Below are 22,279 nucleotides of genomic sequence, written 5' to 3' on the forward strand. Positions count from 1 at the left end.
TGGTCTTTTTTATGACTTCTAGGCTACACTGACCTAAACAGTTTGTGTGGAAGTGAATGCTTAGTGTCAATGATCAAGTTGTCCAATGAAAATTAAATTAAGTTTATTCCTGGTTTCACCATGAATCTGGAAAAGCCTTGCGAGAAATGTATCCTCCTCAAGGCCTGATTTAGTGAGCCTGCCAAGTTTACATTTAAGCTGCTTCGTGGTTTGAAAGATCCATCTATTGTCAATTTCACCTCTCTTCCAGATAACCCACTCTCATGATCACAGTCACTCACCCACTTCCGTTCACTTCTACCTTTTCTCATCATCCACATCCTCTCTCCTTTTCTCATCCTCTCTCCCCCTTGATTGTTGGTTGTCCGGACTCACTTTGCCCTCACCAATTACTTCCCTCCCAAGCTCCCATTCTGAGACCTGCCTATGTTCCATTGCTGGCACACGATTTGCCCAACAGTCAAATCATCCATGCCAATGCAGTGTCTTAGAAGTTACTGTATAACTACTGTATGTTATCTATTTACTAGTAATTGTCAAAGCAGGCTTGAAGTAAAACTTTGTTTTACTGTTCATTTGCCTTACTAAGTGCTGCCAACAACACTCAATCTTGAATCTTGAATCTTGATACCATTCAGGACAAAGCACCTATTTAATAAAACACCACTTCCAAACATTCATGTACTCCATCACAGAAGCTCAGTAGTTACAGGGTGTACAAAATACAAGTTGCACTGCAGAAATTCACCAAAGCTCCTTAGATTGCAGCATCCAAACCCACAACCACTTCCATCAAAAAGACCAGGGCAGCAGATACATGGGAACACCAGCACTTAATAGTTCCTCTGCAAGCTGCACACCATCCTAACTTGGAAACTAACACATATTTAGTCAAAATCCTTAAGTTCAAGAAGGCAACTGAAGACTATTTTCTGAAGGGCAGTTAGGAATGGGCATTAAATTTTGGCCCAGCCATCAAAGCCCACATTTCAAGAATGAATAAAAAGAAACAAGAAGAGTCAGGCATCCAGACAGTGGGATTCTCTACCATTGCTAGCTTTCTGCAGGTATAGGCCATGTAGACTGCATTCATATTTGTTTGACAGAACAAATATATATGGAGATTTAGTGAAAATTATGGGAACTTCAAGTTACTGAGAATGAAAGTCACCTGTTCCAATTTCTGGGCTGGTGGCCACAATTCAGCCAGCATTCATAGTGTGTCCATTTCTGTCTTGATGCAGGTGGGAAAAAAATACTTACAACCACACCTCAGAGTACTTTTTAAAAGTGCTAACAAGCATTAACTTATTTGTAAAGTGAGTCACCTCTTCTCAAATGCTGCTGTGCCATCTCTGTTTTCAGATAATTTCAATTTAATATTTTATTACAAGTCCATGTATCTAAAATATGAAATACAAGATTTAACATCAGAAACTGATGTCCTGAATTTGATGTCATGGATCAACTAAATTTGAAAAATGAAGTCAATGCTAGCCTCATCAGGATTATTCACTGATAGTTTCATGTGTCCAGTGATACCAAATAATAGTAAATGAAGGAGCAAGTACCAGGTACCACAAAGATGAAGTAATTGTCAGGAAACAAATCTCATGATTGTGAGGATAATTAGCTTAATGCTGCTGCCTTTTATCATAACCAAGAGGGCAACAGTGTTTTATGAAGGACATTTGTCATGGATTTTGTTTACATGCTGCAAATAAATTCAGAATACCTCATGCTGAGATTAAAAAGAACAGGTTTTTGTCTGATCAGGAAAAAGACTGCATGCCTCAGTGTTTGTTCAAATTAAAATCTGAGAAATGCAGTATTATCAGACAAGAATACATTTTATAAGCCTTTGTAAATAAGCTTGATATCCAATCTTAAAATGCCTAACCATTACTAAACACAAGGTGTCATTATTACCAGACCAATTTTATAGTAAAGTTTTGAATTTTTTTTTCTGCAGTTGCAGCATGAATGAGGCAGTGAATTTTAAATTCTGATTTTCAGCGGTAATGTGCACCCAAAATGAATTATACTTTTTAAAAACATTTCATTATTTTTCCCTGGTATTATTGCTGGCTGTAGGCAAGAGCAGCAAAGACAGTGGGTGAAATCTTCTAGTCACAGAGATGATAGGCCTGAAGGCAGAATGGAAACCAGAATGCTACCAATTCCCTACCTCTATCAAATTTAAATTCTGGAATGTCCTGGTTGGCTTTTGCACCTGCCACACCTGACATCCTTCAGTAGGCAATAAATGGCCACTTAAGTGCCTACTCTCATCTGGGCTCCAACTACTTCAGTTCCAGCGGGAGAAGAAAAGCATTCTGCTAACTCTCTTGTTGATGGAGGTGGAAGGAATGGACGAGGTTGGTATCTCTCAATCAACATTTATCCTAACCTGTGCATGATTGAGGGTCTGGACATGAGGCAGAGGTGTGACACCCCTCATGCCCCGAGATCATTCCTGTGGAAGACCTGGGGGATGTTGTAGCAGAAGTAGCCCAGGCCTCCTCCATGGTGCTGCAGGGAGTTGTATCTGCCAACGTGAATGGCTGGCAACTTTTTCTGGGCTTCCTCAATTAGGACTCTAATAACAGTAGAAAATGTCAGTCACCAATTAGGTGCCATTGGAGTAAGATCAGATGTCACTTGATAATAGGATGCAAATTTCTCTCCACTTATCCCTCTCATGGGAAGGACTACCAAATTGAAGAGACGCCTGTTATTGCCACCAAGAAAACATTGATGAACGTACATACAAATTAGGATCAGGTGCAGGTGCAGGAGTAGGCTATGTGGCCCCTCAACTTGTTCTAAAAAGTGATAAGATCATGGCTGATCAGATTGTTGCCTCAACTCTACTTTCTGAGCTACCCTATGCCCTTGCATTTGTATTGTTACAGGAATTCATCTAACTTAGCCATAAAATATTCAAGGTCCCAGTCTCAACAACTATATGGGGAAGAGAGTTTCACAGACCAAAGGCCACCTGAGAAAAGTGTCTCCTCATTGCTGTCTCAGTGGGAGATGTTTATTTTTAAACTGTGTCCCTTAGTTCTAGTATCAGTTGCATGGGAATATTTTCTCAACATTCATCCTTCTTCTTGATCCCTTCAGGATCTTACCCACCATTCTTCTAAACTCATAAGATATCCCTCTCATCTCAGAAATCAGTTGAGTTCTCATGATATTCCTCATGATATTATACCCTTTCTTAAGTTAGGAACTAAAATTGTATGCAGTACTCCAAATATGATCCACCAATGCCCATTACAATTGTAGAAAAACTTCCCACTTTTATCTTTAATTCCCTTGCCAGAAACAACAACATTTTATTTGCCTTTCTAATCAGTTGCTGTGCCTGCATTTTAATTTGATTAAGGAGATGAGCAATGGAAGCACTATACCTAGATACAGTGCAGAAATTACTTCATGGTCTAAACTAGTCAAGAAAAGTAAGTGGGCATGCTAAATCAGCTCCATTCTATGATTTTTAAAAACTTTTTCACTGTACCTAACTAAATGTGCCACATCCGGTAATCTTCTCTGCTATGTATATTTTTGGCATCCTTAAAGGAAGGCTATGCTTGCCTTCAAGAGAGAGATTGCAACAGAGATTCACTAAGCTAATCCTGGGATGTGGTGTTTTCATGAATGTAGAAGGATTGATTGGACTAAACCTATATTCACTAAAGTCCAGGAAGATGAAAGGTGATCATATTGAAAGATATGTAATTCATCTGAAATGTTAGATGCTATTTTCTTATGCCTAAGGATTCAAGAATGGTCACAGTCTCAGAATAAGGGGTTAGCCACTTAGGACTGAGATAAAGATAAATTTCTTTATTCAAAAGACATGAATTATTAAAAATTCTTTTCACCAGAGAACTGTGGATGCTCAGCTATTGAGTATGTTCAATAAAGTATATCAACAGAGTTTGGACACTAAGGGAATGAAAAGAAATGATAAGAGGCCACAAACATGTTGCTGAGTTTGAAGATGTGTGATGAGTTTATTTGAATGGTGAACCATAATGGGGTTCCAATGCAGTCCTTCTCCCAGTCCTATCAAATGTTATCACATCAAAGCCTAATAACTTCCATGAGCATCACTTCTTATAAATCTTGGCCAAGGACCAATACCGATCTAAACTAGAGACCCAGACAGACACCCGGTGACTATGGCAAGGATTGAATGACATCACAGGTTCTAAAAAAAAGAGACTGCAAGATAGCAGACAATGACATATCCCTCCCAGATGGTCTCAACTCTATGGTCGCTTTGAGCAGAATTTCGGTGGACAGGTAACACCTATTCCGACAAGTCCTGACAAACCTATCCCAATAGTCACTGCATCAGAGGTCAGATCAGTTTTCCTTCGTGTGAATCCAATGAAAGCAATGGGACCAGACGGAGTACTGGTCCGTGCACTCAGAGCATGCGCAGGTCAGCTGGCAGAGGTCTTCTTGGACATTAGCCGAAGAAGGCTAATGCAGCATGTCTCAATGACTACCGCTCAGTGGCTCTAATTTCGGTGATCATGAAGTGCTTTGAAAGGCTGGTCATGGCATTAATCAATTCCAGCTTCCTCACAACTCTTGACCCATTCCAACTTGCCTATTGGACCAACAGATCCATTAGGATGCCATACCATTTGTCCTTCACTTCTCCCTAGAACATCTTGAGACCAAAAACAGCAACATAAGAATCCTACTCATTGACTACAGTTCAGCCTTCAACAATATTATCCTCTCGAGACTAATTACTAAACTTAGTGATCTCGGACTAAACCTCACTCTCTGCAACTGGATCCTTAGTTTCCTGACTCACAGGCCATAGATTGGGGATAATATTTCATCGTCACTAACACTCAACACTGGAGCCCCCCGGGGTGCATACTCAGCCCCCTACTGTACTCACTGTATGACTGTCTCGCCAAATAGCAGACTAATGCCATTTACAAGTCCGCTCATGACACCACCATAGTCGGTCAAATCTCAGATGGCAATGAAATAGATTATAGACAGGAGGTGGAAGACCTGGAAAAATGGTGCACTGAGAACAACCTAGCTCTCAATGCTAGCAAAACCAAGGAATGTATTATTGACTTTCGACTGGATGTTATTCATGCCCCCCCTACACATTAACAGCACAGAGATGGGATGAGTGGAGAGTGTCAAGCTCCTGGGAGTGGTCATCTACAACAAGCTTTCTTGGACTCTTCATGTGGATGCATTGGTTACAAAGGCCCAACAACATCTCTTCTTCCTCAGACAGCTGAGGAAATTTGGCATGACAGCTAATACCCTTGCCAACTTTTATAGGTGCGCCATTGAGAGCATTCTGACTGGATGTATTACTATCTGGAATTGCAACTGTACCATTCAAGATCGGAGACGATTACAGAGAATGGTGAACTCGGCCCTGACAATCACAAAGGCCAACCTCCCATCTATAGAATCCTTTGTCAGGGAAGGCCGTCAGTATTCTTAAAGATCCATTCCACCCTGGCAATGTTTTTCTACAATCTCTACCATTGGGGAGAAGGTACAGAAGCCTGAACACATGCGCCAGCCGGTTTCGTAACAGTTTCCTCCCTACTGTTATTAGAATACTAAATGGACTCACAAACTTTAACATTCACCTGTATCTGTGTTGGTTTTTTGCTGCTGTTTACCTATTATTTACTATCTATTCTACTTAACCCTGTGATGTGCCTGTATTGCTCACAAGGCAAAGCTTTTCACACATGACAATAAATTCAATTCAATTCAATTCATCTTCGCAACTCCTCATTTATGCATCCATGACTGGTACTTAGCTCAGCCCTTATGCAATATAATACATCTGTTTCATAGTCACCCTCACGAAATGCATAACATCCACTTGATGAATATGGAGTCTGATTCATTTAAAATCTGTTTCTTCTTCACTTAGAGTCATAGAGTCATAGAGATGTACAGCATGGAAACAGACCCTTCAGTCCAACCCGTCCATGCCGACCAGATATCCCAATCCAATCTAGTCCCATCTGCCAGCATCCGGCCCATATCCCTCCAAACCCTTCCTATTCATACACCCATCCAAATGCCTCTTAAATGTTGCAATTGTACCAGCCTCCACCAAAAGAAGACACAAAATGCTTTGTGAAAGGTATTTTCTCATGTTGGTTAAGTCAATTAACAGTAATTAAGAGTCAACATATAGTTACAAATGTTACTTTGATTGTAATGAACTGGCCCAAACTTTGTTGATGGAATTAGTCTCTCCCATGCAAATACATGATCTGCATGACATTCAATATATTTGGGAGGGGAGCTAGACCTTAGGATGTTGTATTTATAATTTGTGGAGTAACAGTACAAAAAAAGGCAGTGAACCTGATTTTGTTTTTGAACTGTCAATCTGTTCCCCAGTGAAGTTGTTCAGCAAAGACACCATTAGCTTCACAGTTATTTTTACAGTGAATTCTAGTCAATTATATTCAAGGAAGGAATATAATCTGTCTCATCATATCTACAGCTGTTAATAGATTTTGTTTTTTAGCTTGAGTTTTTGGACACTATAGGAACAGCCATTTTCAATAACAGGTAACCTTAGAATATTCTAAGATTTTAAAAAAATCTCATGCATGTGCGAGTCATGGTCTTGAAGTGCTTTTTATCCTCATTTAATTGTTAGGCCAAATTGTTTTGACTCTATGTGCAGAACTCTAATATCACAAAACCCCTCCACTGAAAATTGGTAGAAAACACCAACAGGTAATAGCATCCTTCAAATCAATGAGCCTGTGACTCAAACTTTGAACAGCAGTGTAAGACTTGTGTCAAGGAAAACTTTATGGATCAGTTGTAGATCTGGTTTTAATATTAAACTAAGGTAGAGAATATAACTTGCAGAAGATTATTAAACGTATGATATTCTTTTAAATATTCTGTTTCTCTCTCTTTCTGTTTGAAAGAGAGAGAAACAGAGAACAGCCAGGGAATTCCTAGAGGCATGGCACTCATCCACAGACTCTATCAACAAACACATCGACCTGGACCCAATATACCGGCCACTACAGTGGACAGCTCGACTGACAACCGGAAGCGGCAGAGACAGGCCACTATAAATACCGGAGAAAACAGCACAGAAGCGCTTCACAGGAGGCTCCCAAGCACTGAGGATGCCACCTAGACAGGGGACGAAACGTTTGCAAGACAAATTCCCAGCTCGGCGAACAGAACCACAACAACGAGCACCCTAGCCACATATCTTCTACCAAACTTTGCTTAGTTATATTTACAAACATATAGATTAAAGTCAACACTTAAGAAGTACACATAAAACAGTTACCTGATATCATCATCTTCACCAAGTATGTGTTTTGGAAGAGGAGAATATCTTCCTGATGTAATCTGTGGAAGTGAGGATTTGTAATCCAGCATATCATTATTCCCAGCTGAGGGAAGGATGTGATTCTCCATTGGAGGGGAATAAGCTAAGAAAAAATACAAAAACAAGCTTGTTGATTCTAAAATCTGAAAGAGGTTTTCTGCAATATGTACTCTAGCTCATAACAATAAATTGAAAATAAAAAAAACTTGAAAGGCATATTTGACATATTTGGGGCAGCACGGTGGCTCAGTGGTTAGCACTACTGCCTCACAGCACCAGGGTCCCAGGTTCAATTCCAGCCTCGGGCAATTGTCTGTGTGGAGTTTGCACATTCTCCCTGTGTCTGCATGGGTTTCCTCCAGGTGCTCTGGTTTCCTCCCACAGTCCAAAGATGTGCAAGTTAGGTGAATTGGCCAAGCTAAATTGCCCATAGTGTTAGGTGCATTAGTCAGAGGGAAATGGATCTGGTTGGGTTACTCTTTGGAGGGTTGGTGTGGACTTGTTGGGCTGAAGGGCCTGTTTCCACACTGTAAGGAATCTAATCTAAAAAAGAAAATTTGATGAGACTTGATACTAAATATAAACAACCAATGCAATGCTTCAAAAAGTTTAATAAAATACGGAAAGAAATAGCCAAAGAGCCAGCATATTTTTAACTTTATCTCATATAACATATCATTTCAACCTTCTTCATTTTCAATTGTTTTTAACAATGTCACAAACCAGACTTTGCTCCAGAAATCTTTAACAGACCTTGTTTGCTTTTCAAACCACTGATTTGATTGGTGTAAAAGTTCTTGTATATCTAAATATATAAATATTAACAATCGAGAGAAAAAGCTTTGAGGGGGTATTCTGTACAAGACAATAATGCTGAAAGAGTTAATATTAGTTGCTGCATTAAAATCCAATCAATCTGATGATATATAATTCTTGAAATGAGAATTATGAGTCCAGTTTGAGATTCCAATTAGACCAGATGTGTACCCCTACCACAACATGACCTCCCAACCCCTGTACTCAATACTCTGACCAATAAAGGAAAGCATACCAAACACTTTCTTCACTATCATATCCCCCTGCAACTAAACTTTCAAGGATGGCCTTAGCAATTGCCACAAACCAGAACATTGGTCTGGAGTCTGGGTTATTAGTCCAGTGACATTACGAGTATATCACCACATACCCAATGGCTGACTCTTGAACAACCATTCCTTGTTAGACCCTTATTCATACCCATTGCCATTGGCCCAAGTGTAGAAACTGCCATGCACAGTGATAAACCATGACAAGAAAGAATAAAGAAAACAAATCTAAAAGTTAACCATCAAACTGAATTTACAAGAAGAGTCGGGGATAAAACTAAAGGCTTTGCATCTCAACTCACGTTGCATTCATAACAAAATGGATGAATAGATAGCAAAATACAAGTTAATACATGTGATCTAATAGGAATTACAGAGACTTGGCTGCCGAATGTCAAGGATTTGTACCTGAAACTTGAAGGACACAGGACATTTAGGGAGGACAGGAAACTAGGAAAAGGTGAATAGATGACTCTGTGAGTTAATGATGGCATTAGCATAATAGAAAGGGATGACAAAAGTTCAGAGAACCAAACCATGGGAACAATTTAAATAGAAATGGGAAATGATAAAGGCAAAAAGTCATTTGTGGGAGAAGAGTTTGAGGCCTTCAAAAGTAACCACTTGATAGCATGCAGCATTAAGGAAAAAATAATGAGAGCTTGTTGGAAGTGTACAGTGATAATCATTGACCATTTTAATCCATTTAAATACTGGAAAATTCAAGTACTGCACTTTGGAGCTCACTGATACCTTACATTGTCATGTTGCTTTGTGTGCAGGTACAGGACCTACCTCCGACATCAGACCAAGATGACTTTAGGGGTGATAGCTTCTCAGAGCATCTCTGCCTTGCCTTTACACAGACAGATATCCTGGAAATTTTTCTTGGTAGGCAGCAATGAATAGTTAAGGGGGACAATATCCAGCCCACAGGCTCGTCCTTCATCAGTCATAGTGTCATAGAGAGGTAAAGTACAGAAAAAGACCTTTGGTCCAACTCATCCATGCTGACCTGATATCCCAACCCAATCTAGTCCCATATCCCTCCAAACCTTTCTGATTCATAAATGCATCCAGATGCCTTTTAAATGTTGCAATTGCACCAGCCTCCACCATTTCCTCCGGCAGCTCATTCCATACATGTACCACCTTCAGCATGAAAAAGTTGCCTCTTAGGTCTCTTTTATATCTTTTCCCTCTCACCTAAAACCAATGTCCTCTTGTTCTGGTCTCCCCTCCCTCAGGGAAAAGATCTTGTCTATTTACCCTATCCATGCCCCTCATAATTTTGTAAACCTCTATAAGGTCACCCCTCATCTTCCAATGCTCCAGGGAAAACAGCCCCAGCCTATTTCACCTCTCCCTGTAGCTCAAATCCTCCAACCCTAGCAACATCCTTGTTAATCTTTTCTGAACCCTCTCAAGTTTCACAACATGCTTCTGATAGGAAGGGGACCAGGATTTCACACAATATTCCAACAGTGGCCTAACTGATGCCCCGTGCAGCCACAACATGACCTCCCAACCCCTGTACTCAATACTCTGACCAATAAAGGAAAGCATACCAAACACTTTCTTCACTATCATATCCCCCTGCAACTAAACTTTCAAGGAGCTATGAACCTGCACTCCAAGGTCTCTTTGTTCAGCAACACTCCTTAGAACCTTATCATTAAGACGTGCTAAGATTTGCCTTTCCAAAATGCAGCACCTCGCATTTATCTAAATTATACTCCATCTGCCATTCCTCAGCCCATTGGCTCATCTGATCAAGATCCTGTTATAATCTGAGCTAACCTTCTTCGCTGTCCACTATACCTCCAGTTTTGGTATCATCTGCAAACTTATTAACTATACCTCTTATGCTCACATCCAAATCATTTATATAAATGATGAAAAGTAGTGGACCCAGCACCGATCCTTGTGGAACTCCAATGGTCACAGGCCTCCAGTCTGAAAAACACTTCTACTTTTGAGCCAGTTCTGCATCCAAATGGCTAGTTCTCCCATGAGATCTAACCTTGCTAACCAGTCTCCCATTGGGAACCTTGTCGAACGCCTTACTGAAGTCTGTATAGATCAAGTCTACCCCTCTGCCCTCATCAATTCTCTTTGTAACTTCTTCAAAAAACTCAATCAAGTTTGTGAGACATGATTTCCCACGCACAAAGCCATGTTGACTATCCCTAATCAGTTCTTGCCTTTCCAAATACATGTACATCCTGTCCCTCAGGATTCCCTCCAACAACTTGCACACCACTGATGTCAGGCTCACTGGTTTATAGTTCCCTGGCTTGTCCTTACCACCCTTCTTACATAGTGGCCCCATGTTATCCAAACTCCAGTCTTCCGGCACCTCACCTGTGATTATCAATGATACAAATATCTCAATAAGAGGTCCACAATCATTTCCCTAGCTTCCCACAGAGTTCTAGGGTACACCTGATCAGGTCATAGGCATTTATCCACTTTTATACATTTCAAGACATTCAGCACTTCCTCCCCTGTAATATGGACATTTTTCAAGATGTCACCATCTATTTCCCCACATTCTATATCTTCAATATCCTGTCAGGGAAGGGGGTGAAGTATACTGAGTATAATAGGCAGCACAGAAAGAAGGAAGAGTTAGTAGTTTGGGTTGGGTGAGAACCATTGAGGATATATGCTGCATTCAATATAGACAAAGATATAGTGTGACCGTTAGTAGAAGGTGTGTGATGGCAGAATTAGAATGAATGGGAGGCAGCACAGAGAGGATAGTGTAATGAAGTTGAAGGCATGAATAGTACCTTTAACAGAAAGGGAATGCTGTTCTGAACCGAGACCTTACCAATACCTGTGTACATGACTAGATGGCAGTCCCAGAGTGTAATGGAAAATTGAAAGTGTGTGAAATGGATACTCAAGTTTGGTTACTGTTTTGACAACAATTTGAATTTAACCAGTTTAAATTATGCCCCAGAATACTAAAATCCAATCGTGTTTGAATTTATTGTTTTGCCAACATCAAACCAATGATACAATCTGATTTTGGAATGTATAAAAATGCAGACATTTTGAAAATTGGTCACACACCAATTGCCATAGAGAGAAAAACCCATGGAGAGCTAATTGCCCATCTAACATCGTGCTCTGAAAGAAATTAGAAAACACTCCCTATCAAAGTTACCTTTTCTTGTGAAACATAGGCGCAGTTAAAAAAAAACCCAAGGAAATTAGTAGCCGGAAGAGTGAAGACAGAGAAGAAGACAGCAACTGTATGGTTTTGAAATTAAGTTGATGTAATTTTAATAAGTGCCTTTAAAATCTATTGGATCAGTATATTGTTATAGAGTTGGAGGCAGATAGTAAGCAGCTCAGAGAAATGGTGGCTTAGAGTTATGAATAGTTGTCATTTAATGTTCACTTTTAGAGTTAAAAAATAAACTGATGTTATTTTCTTTAAATAATGGAACTTGGGAGTTCTCTATCAGTCATATTTTAACAGATTTTGAGGCAAGGCAAGCTTTCTGGGTGTTTGGTTTAATTAACAGAGGGGTTCAGCTCTGTGTCGTAACAATGCTACTACTTTTGCAGTGTGCAAAAGGTCATTAACCTTCTTCCAGTAATACTGCACATTACTCCAGACTGTGCACAGCGTACTGACTTGAGTGGTTACTTCAGAGCAGGGCAGCAGCATTTGACATAGTGCATAGGTGGAGTTTAAGTATGGCAACCATATTACGTGGAGAATTGCGCAACATACCATGCTAGATCTCACAGATAAAAGAAAAACGCTATGAAATAACCAAAAATCTGCTAAGTGCCAAATTCAGAATAAGTTTAGTCTTCTGTATTGGGCAAGTGCGACTGGTGTTTTTACCTCATAGTTGCCCACACAGTTTCTTGCTACCTTTTGAGATGAATGTTTTCACCCAGAATATTGGTTTTGCCCTGTGTTCCTTCTATGACTTCTGCTGAGTGCCCCTCTGTAAAAGTATAAAATAATTTAAAATATGATGCGTTTTGATAGAATAAGAATGTGGCAAGAACATAACATAAGATGGTCATCAAGATTTCCAACGGAATGCAGAAGAAATATCTTTCCCAAAGAGATGTGAGAACGTGGAGTTTGTTAACACGTAAATAGGTTGAAATGAGATGTGTTTAGATTCATTTATGGGGAAACCAGTCAAGCATATGAGGAGGAAAGTGATAGAGTCACAATGGTGGAATTAGAGAGGAAAGATGGGAAAGGGTTTGATTAGAGTATAAATATAGTCTGGTTGACCTAATTGTCTGTTTCTTTGTTGTATGGTCTACATAAAGTCCTTGCAGTTTGGTCTCCTAAGGCTAAAATTAGTCTTGTTGCTGAAGGGTGTAAAGATCAACTGAGTGATACACGTGTTAGAGTGGACTCGCTCATAGCTGAAAAAGGAATCTTAAAAATCTTTTTAGTTCTTTGGTCACATAACTTTGGGAATATAAATCAAATAACATGAAAGCAACGTTTCTGCAGGATGTTTCTTTTCAGAGAATGTTTCTGATATAGACAAAAGAAGGTGCAGAAAGGAAACTATGCAAATTTAAAGCTTTATGACCTAAATATTGCTTCCAGGATGTGGTATTTTTCAAAGATCTGTTGCAATGAAAATATGTTATGTTCAAGAAAAGCAGATCCTGCAATGCAATGCTTGGACAAAAATTTTCAGGCGTTTTCTTGATGCATGTCGATGAGTTCTTATGGAGTAGTACAGATGGGCTTGAGAAATGCATTCCTAATGATATTAGGATAGAATTGAAGACAGAAGGTTAGACCATAGCATTCCATTACCGTCGGGAAGGCCAAAGGTTGAACCATCCAGGGGCCAGTATTCTGACAAATCAATTAACTCGCACAGTAGAGAAGGTTTTAAACTAAATAGGGGTGGGAATGGATCAAATTATGGGAGACATGGTAAAGTAAATGGAGACAACAATATAATAGAGCTGGGCCACAATTTGGGTAATGATTACCAGAATATGACAGGAAGAAATAGAACATTTTGAATGACAGAAAGTTGGAAAAGATCTTGGGGTAACTCTGTTCATTAAGAATGACATGAGAATAATATTGGAGATTACTTTAACTTTAAAAATCAAGATGTAGATTCAGTGTGGATAAAGACAAGAAATAGTAAAAGCAAGAGGTAGTTACATTTTGGGCAGAGTTTACAGGTTAAAATAAAATAGACATGTAAGAAATGTACTCCAATAATCAGAGACGAATTTAAACCACCTGTACACTAGCAGAAACAGATTGGCAAAAGGTATGCCTGAAACATTAGTTCATTGAGTGCTTTAGGCCAATTTCTTAGATTGGTTTATTTAGAGCTAACTAGGGAGTAGACTATCCCAGACTTGATAATATACAATAAGAGAAGATTAATCATAAAGGACAGTCATCACAATATAAAGAATTTCATATTTAATTAAAAAGAAAAAAGCTGTGGCTCCATGACTAGTTTTAGATGAAGGCAACTATGAGGTATGCAGAGCTGACTAAGGTGCATTGGGAAGCAAGATTAAAAGTTACAACAGCAGACTTGCAGTGGCAGTCATTAAGGAGTTACTTAATAACTCTCGCCAAACATTTATCCCAATGAAAACATTCTTTGGGAAGAACACATCATCTATGGCGTATTAAAGAAGTTAAGGATGGCATTAAATTGAAACAAACATGAAAAATTTGCAAAGATTTGTGGTAAATTGGAGGACTGGGCAGACCTAAGGAGTCTTAATGACTAAAGTAAAAGGAAGAACACAGTGTATGATAGCAAGTCAATTAATCATATAATAGTAAAAGTTTTTTTTAATTTGCAGACTGAGCAGACATACATTGCTCGCTCCCAATTGCCTTCAAGAAATTGATGGTAAGCTACATTCTTGAACCACTGTGGTGCATTTGAAGAGGAATAGAGGAACTGGTTCCTTAGTGAATCTGGGTAATTGACAATGAGAAACAAAGAAATGGTGGAGACTTTGAACAGGTATTTTGTGATATCTGCATGTTCGAAGACATAGAAGACATGCCAAAAGATAATTGAAAATTAAGAGATGATAAGAAAAAAATGAACATCAGGGATAAAAGTACTTCGAAGACCATTGGATATAAAGGCTGATAAGTCCCACGAATGGATGACTTGCATTCTAGTCTTGAAAGAACAGACAGATTAGGTGGTTTTAATCTTATAGTCTGGAAAGGTTTCAGCATATTGGAAAATAGTGTATATAACACTTTTACTCAAAAAGGAGGGATAAAGCAAGCATCTATATGTCACATAACCTTACATCTGCCATAAGGAAATTTCTTGAATTCATTATTAAGGTGGCTATTAGGAACTTAGATGGCTTTGTGAAAGGGAAATTTTATTCAATTAATTATTAAGTGGACAGAAGGAGACCAAAAAATATAAAAAAGTAGAAAAAAATGAACAGAATTAGGCCATTCGGCCCTTCAAGCCTTCTCCACCAAAGCTTTATATAACTGCAGCAAGACATCCTTGCTCCTGTATTCAAATCCTCTTGCTATAAAGGCAACATATCATTTGCCCTATTACTGCCTTGTGCAAATGCATTCTTAGCTTTAGCAGCTGGTGCCTAAGGGTATCCAGGTCTCCCGTCCTCCTCTCAATTTATATAATAATTTGCCTTCCTGTTTTTGCTATCAAAGTAGACAACCACAGAGTTATTTAAATTATACTGCATTTGCCCACTCACTCAACTTGTCCAACTGAAAAAGAAACATTTCTGCATTCGCCTTACAGTTCACCCCCGACCCATCTTTCTATCTTCTGCAAATTTGGAGACATTAATTTAATACCCTCATCTAAACCATTAATATGTACTGTAAGTAACTGGGGTCCTATTACCGATCCGTTTGGTATCTCACTAGTTACAACGTGGCTATTCAAAAAAAAGACTCATTTATTCCTATTCTTTGTTTCCTGTCGATCAGCCTGTTCTCTATCCATCTCAATACACTAATCCTAATACCTTGCGATTAAATCACACTAGTCTCTTATGTGAGATTTCATCGAAAACCTCCTGAAAGTTCAAATAAACCACATGCACTGGCTCTCCCTCAGAAGATCTACTACTTTTATTCTGAAAAACTTCCAGTAAATTTGTCAAGCATAATTTTACTTCCTTAAAACCACTTTGACTCCATCTGAGCCTGTCACTGCTTTTCAAATGGTCAACTATTAATTCTTTATAATAGTGGTAAAAATGCTGGGGTCTATGACATCAGACTGACTGGTGTATAGTTCCCAGTTTCCTTTTGCATCTGTAGGAATTGCTCCAGAGACTATAGAATCTTGCAAGGTGGCCACTAATGCATCTACAATGCCTTGAGCAACTTTCTTAAGTACTCTGGGATGTGGATTATCAGAGCTAGCAGATTTGTTGGCCTCCCATCTCATTAACTTCCCCACTAATACAGGTTTCCTTAAGTACATCGCTCTACTTGGTACACTTGACTTTCCAAATGGTATTTGATAGAGTGTTACTTCAAATGTTGCAAAAGAGCATATGGTGTATATACCAGCATGGATAAAGATTTGTTATTCTGCTAACAGGTTGTTGGGGTAAATCGGTCTTTTTTCAAGTTGGCAAGCTCTCACTAGTAGAGTGTCACAGGGATCAGACAGTTTGTGGAAGGAATGGATTTATTGTCCCAAAGTTTTCTTGTCTTTTTAATTTCCTTTATCTTCTCCTGTAATGTTTTACTTGCAGACAATTTGGATGGAGATTATGGTTGATTAATAACACTACACCCTGAATTAAATTAAATGAGAATTTCTTGTTCAGACTATCTTGATTCTTAATCTATTTGATTTCAACGTCAAAATGCGTTGAAATGTATTAAAATAAAGACTTTTTATTTTCTGACCCCAAGACACTTGGAAGAAGTTATGTATTTTCTATAAAAACGTTGCTTTAGACACAGTAGCTTTTTAAAAGTATAGCTTTCTTTGTGACCCGAATAATTGCAGTGCTGTCTCTCATTTGTTAGTATGGAATAGTTGACACAATTTCCAAGACAGAAGATAATAAATTGTGTTGATAGTCTGCTGAATGTCCTCAACTGATAAGTTTGACATTGAAAAATTTTGGGAAGTATAAGTCCAGCAAATTTTCTTTTCAGTGGCCTAATTTTCAGATTTCTGGGTATCACAAAGGGATGGCTAGCTGTTTTCCAAGCTTCTTCTACCACATTTAGTACATCTTCGTCAGTCATATGTCCCTTCCTGCAAGTTACAGCCCTCTGCCTATCATAATATACTCCACACTATCAGAGATTAATCTACAGTCAGCAACAATGATTTTTTTTTCATTCTCTCATAGGACATAAGTGTCAATGACTGGCCAGCATCTATTGCCTGTCATTAGTAATCCATGTGCTGGATGTTGACCCACAATGCCCTTAAGGAAAGAGTTCCAGATTTTGACCCAGCGACAGCAAAGGAACAGCAATATATTTTCAAGTTAGAATGTTGAATGTTTTGGAGGGGAACTTGCAGATAGTAATATTCACGTTTCTGATGGTCTTGTCCTTCTAGATGATTTGGAAGGTGCTGCATAAAGATCTCGACTGTAGATTATACAGACTGCTGTTACTCAGTGTCAATGATGGGGCAAGTAGTTGCTTGTGGATGTGATGTCAATCAAGTAGGCAGTTTTGTCTTGGGTATGGTGTCAAGCTTCTTGAGTTTTATTGGAGCTGAACTCATTCAGGCAAGCGGGGCTTTGTGGAGTCAGGAGATGAGTTTACCCGCTGCATTCCTAGCCTCTGACATGTTCTTGTGGCCACTGTATTTATATGGTGAGTCCATTGAGTGACTGGCCAATGGTCACCTGTAGGATGTTGATGGTTGGGGATTCAATGATGGTAACACCATTGAATGTATAGGGGCATTGGTTAGTTTGCCTCTTATTGAGATGGTCATTGCTTGGCATTTGTATGCCACGAATGTTACGTACTCTATGTCGTCCCAAGCCTGGATATTGTCCACATCTCGTTGCATTTGATCATGGACTGCTTGAGAACTGAAGAGTTGTGAATGGTGCTAAACATTGTATAATCATTGGCAAACATCCTCACTTCTGACATTATGATAAAGGGAGGCAATTGATGAAGCAGCAAAAGATGTTTGGGCCTAAGAAACTACCCTAAGGAACTTCTGCACAGATATCCTGGAGCTGAGATGGCTGACCTCCAACAACAACCATCTTCTGATGTGCCAGGTATGACTCCAACCAGCAGAGAGTTTGCCTCCTATTGCCCATTGATTGCAGTTTGCAAGGGCTCCGTGATGCCACGGCCTTGATGTCAAGGGCCACCACTCTCACTGCACCTCTGGAATTCAGCTCTTTCACCCATGTTTGAATCAAGTCTATAATGTGGTCAGAAGCTAAGTGGCCCTGGCAGAACCCAAACCTGTGTCAGTGAGCAGGTTGTTGCTGAGCAGGTGCTGCTTGTTAGCACTGTTGATGACACTGGAATAGCATCAGGAATCTTGGAATAGGAATTCACCCACCAGCCTGAAAGGGTTCCTGAGACATTGGACTCTGCAGGAATCCAGGCCTATCACAATCACAACTTCTCTCTGAAACATCCCTATGCACCATTCCCAAACTTGGAAAAACTGCCTCAGTCATTACTTACTTTTTTAAAAATCCCTCAGAGGACGTATGCATTGCTAGCTGGCCAGCATTTATTGCCTATCACTAGTGATGAGCTGCCTTCTTGAATGTCTTTTTTGTGTGCTTTATGTTCCTGGCCTTTCTATTACTTTCCTCATCCCAAAAGACAACTAAAATAAATTCAATTTTCAATCTTTTTCATCGTCAGGCGGTTCTTTAAATCCCTGCTTCCCTCACATAAATACTATACATTGTTCACAACAATTCCTTTACGTGAGGATTGTCATATTAAAGTAAGCTTCTGTTTATATTGATGATAGGCTCCAAATTAGGACTGGAATTTGGTCTTGATAATAAAGTGGAGCAAGATCCAAGTGGGTCACTTGATGGGGGGGGGGGGGTAATAGTGGATGACAAAACATCAAGACTGTAGAACATTTCAGAAAACTGCTTTCAACTAGGATGGCTCATTGTCATTTTTCCTCCTTTCTTGCCTTCTCTGAGTGTGATCCCATCTGACACAGATGTAATTCACTTTAACTATTTAAATGTTCAATTCACAGATAAAATGTTGGAGAAATATTAAAGCTCTGGTCAGTGTGCTAAATAGATGTTGAGGTAGAATCAGGGATTACAAAGATTGAGCAGAGATGGACTACTGGGTGCAATAGGGGTGAGGAGGGAGGTTCTTTTCTTTGCTGATAGAAAATAATGTTCACTGCCCCACCAAAGGACATGTACTTGGAAGTAGTCAAGGTGTAAAGAGCAGGAGTCTCATCATGGTTATATGGATCCAATGTGGGAAATATTCCAGTGATCCATCCAAGTCAGGAAAGCTTAGCAAAGTTCCAAATTCACTTACTTCCACAGTGTACTTCCCTTACTCTGACTTGTCAAATAGAGGAAAAAGTTCCTGGCAAATGGAAATACAATGTTGAAAAATATGAAATTATTAACTTTGGCAGGAAGCATAGAAGAGCTGAATATTTTATAAATGGGGAAAGACTGCAGAATTTGGGAGTCTTAATGCATGATTACTATAGAACAATCCATCGGCCCAGGTATCCACTTCCAAGGATTCCAACCACTCTAACACTTCCTCTCTCATTATGATGATTTTGTCCAAGACTCTCTCCATGGACGTTGGTAAAGCCTATGGTAAAGGTTCCATATGGTAATTTGGTTAGGAAAGTTAGATCACATGGGATTCAGGGAGAGCTTGCCAACGGGATACAAAATTTACTTAACAGTAGGATACACAGTGTGATGGTGGAAGGCTGTTTTTCGGAGAGGAGGACTGTAACTAGCAGTGTTCCACGGGGATTGGTGCTGGGTCAACTGTTGTTTGCCATTTATGTAAACAATTTGGATGAGAATTTCAAAAGCATGGTTAGTAAGTTTGCGGATGACACCAAAATTAGTGGTATAGTCGACAGTAAAGGTTATCTAAGATTACAAAGAGATCTTGATCAACTGGAGGAGCTCCTCCTGCTATTACCTTCTATGTTTCTATAGGATTAGGCTAATGAGTTGGACTGATTGTGATGATTGGCAGAGCAAGTTCAAAGGGCCGAATGGCCTCCTTCTGCTCCTATCTTCTATTTCTACTCAGGCCAATGGTCCGAGGAGTGACACTGGAGTTTAATTTGGATAAATGTGAAGTATTACATTTTGATAGGACAGCCAAGGGCAATACTTACACAGTTAATGGTAGGGCCCTGGTTAGTGTTGTTGAACAGAGACCTGGGGGTTTAGGTACGTAATTCTTTTAAAGTTGCATAACACTTGCCTTAATTGCTCAGGCCACTGAGTTTAGAAGTTGGGGTGTCACATTGGGGTCATACAGGATGTTGGTAAGGCCACTTTTGAAGTACTGTGTACAGTTCTGGTTGCCCTGCTACAGGAAGACATGATTAAAATGGAGATGGTGAAGAAATGATTTACAAGGGTGTTTCTAGGACTGAAGGGTTTGAGTTATACGGAAAGGGTGGATAGGCTGGGATTTTTTCACTGGGGCATAGAAGGTTGAGGGTTGATCTTCTAGAGGTTTAAAAAATCATAAGAGGTGTCAATAAGGTGATAAATAAAGGTCTTTTCCCTAGGGAGGGGAGTTCAAAACCAGAAGAGATAGTTTTTAAGGTGAGAGGAGAAAAATGTAAATGGGACTTGATGGGCAACTTTTTCCACACAATGGGTGGTTTGTATGTGGAATGAACTGCAAGAAGAAGCGTAGATGCAGATAACATTTAGAAGACATTTGGACAGGTACATCAATAGGAAAGATTTAGAGGGATATGGGCCAAACATAGGTAAATGGGATGCTTAGTTTGGGAAGCTTGGTCAGTATGGACAAGTTGGACCAAAGGGTATGCATTATAATTCTATGACTGTATGCTGCTCTTGGATTACTATATCCATATCACCCCTTTCTTTTGTGAATACGGAGACAAAGAATTAATTTAAAATTCTTCCCATATTCTCTGCATCTCCTCAAAGTTCCCATCTTCATCTCTGATAGATCCTACCTTTCTCTTGACTATCCTTTTGCTGTTTATATACTAAAAAACCATCTTTGAGTTTTCATTTACATTGGTTGGTAATATTTTTTCATGCCCTTTATATGATTTCCTTATTTCCTTTTTTAATTTGATCTCTGTAGTTTCAATACTCCTCTAGGTTACCTGCAGCGTTGAGATTTTTGGGATAATCATAAGCTTTCTTTTTCTGTTTAATCGTCTGTAATTTTATAGACAACCATAGGAGTTCAGATTTGGCAATTCCATTCTTAATTTTTGGAGGGGACATGTTTGCTTTGTACCCTGAGAATCTTATTTTTTAATGCCTCCCTCTGGTGTACCACCGATTTATCCCTTAGCAATCCTGTCCAGTCTATTTCAGCCAAATCACTTCTCAGTTTTGTAAAATTTGCTTAATCCCCAGTCGAAAACTTTTACTCCTGATTTACCTCTTCTTTTCCATAATAATACTAAATCTAATCAAACTGTAGTCAATATCTTTGATATGGTTGCCCAATGTCACTTCACCACCCATTACTGTGGAGAAGGACATTGAAGATATAAAATATGGGAAATAGTTGGTGGCATGTTGAAAAGTGTCCATATCACAGAGGAGGTGCTGGATCTCTTGAAATGCATAAAAGTGGATACATGCTCAGGATCTGATCAGGTATACCCTAGAACTCTGTGGGAAGCGAGGGAAGTGATTGCTGGGTCCCTTGCTGAAATATTTGTACTATCGATAGTCATAGGTTAGGTGCCGGAAGACTGAAGGTTGGCTAACGTGGTGCCACTATTTAAGGAAGGTAGTGAGGAAAACACAGGGAACTATAGACTGGTGAGCTTGACACTGGTGGTGGGCAAATTGTTGAAGGGAATCCTGAGGGTCAGGATTTACATGTATTTGGAAAGGCAAGGACTGATTAGGCACAGTCAGCATGGCTATGTTTGTGGGAAATCATATCTCATGAACTTGATTACCTCAGAGTACAATGGGATCTTGATCAGATGGGCCAATGGGCTGAGGAGTGGCAGATGGAGTTCAATTTAGATAAATGCAAAGTGCTGCACTTTGGAAACACAAATCAGTGCAGGACTTATACACTTAATGTTAATGTTCCTGGGGAGGGTTGCTGAGCAAAGAGACCTTGGAGTGCAGGTTCATTGTTCCTTGAAAGTAGAGTCACAAGTGGATAGGATAGTGAAGAAGGCATTTGATATGCTTTCCTTTATTGGCCAGAGTATTGAGTATAGGAGTTGGGAGGTCAAATTGAGACTGTACAGGACATTAGTTAGGCGACTTTTGGAATATTGCGTGCAATTCTAGTCTTGTTTCTATTGGAAGGATGTTGTGAAACTTGAAAGGATTCAGAAAAGATTTACAAGGCTGTTACCACGGTTGGAAGATTTGAAATATAGGGCGAGGCGGAATAGCCTCAGGTTGTGTTCCCTGGAGCATCGGAGGCTGAGGGATGACCACATAGGGATTTATAAAATCAGGAGGGGGACGGATAGGATAAATAGACAAAGTATTTTCCCTGGGGTGGGAGTGTCCAGACCAGAGAGCATAGGCTTAGGGTGAGAGGGGAAAAACATAAAAGGGACCTAAGGGA

The 22,279-nt window shown here is 39.5% G+C and overlaps 1 protein-coding gene across 13 annotated transcripts in view; it reads right to left on the bottom strand.

Moving 5' to 3' along the window:
* LOC140481473 (disks large homolog 2-like) overlaps positions 1 to 22,279 on the bottom strand; it is a 956,164-nt gene that overhangs the window by 441,437 nt on the left and 492,448 nt on the right. For all 13 annotated transcript variants that reach the window (XM_072577706.1, XM_072577705.1, XM_072577704.1 and 10 more), the window contains one exon: positions 7,352 to 7,496. In XM_072577706.1, coding sequence (XP_072433807.1) covers positions 7,352 to 7,496 — 145 coding nt within the window. The remainder of the gene's footprint in view (positions 1 to 7,351; positions 7,497 to 22,279) is intronic.

The sequence above is a fragment of the Chiloscyllium punctatum genome, chromosome 9 (genome assembly GCF_047496795.1).
Source record: "Chiloscyllium punctatum isolate Juve2018m chromosome 9, sChiPun1.3, whole genome shotgun sequence".
NCBI lineage: Eukaryota > Metazoa > Chordata > Chondrichthyes > Orectolobiformes > Hemiscylliidae > Chiloscyllium > Chiloscyllium punctatum.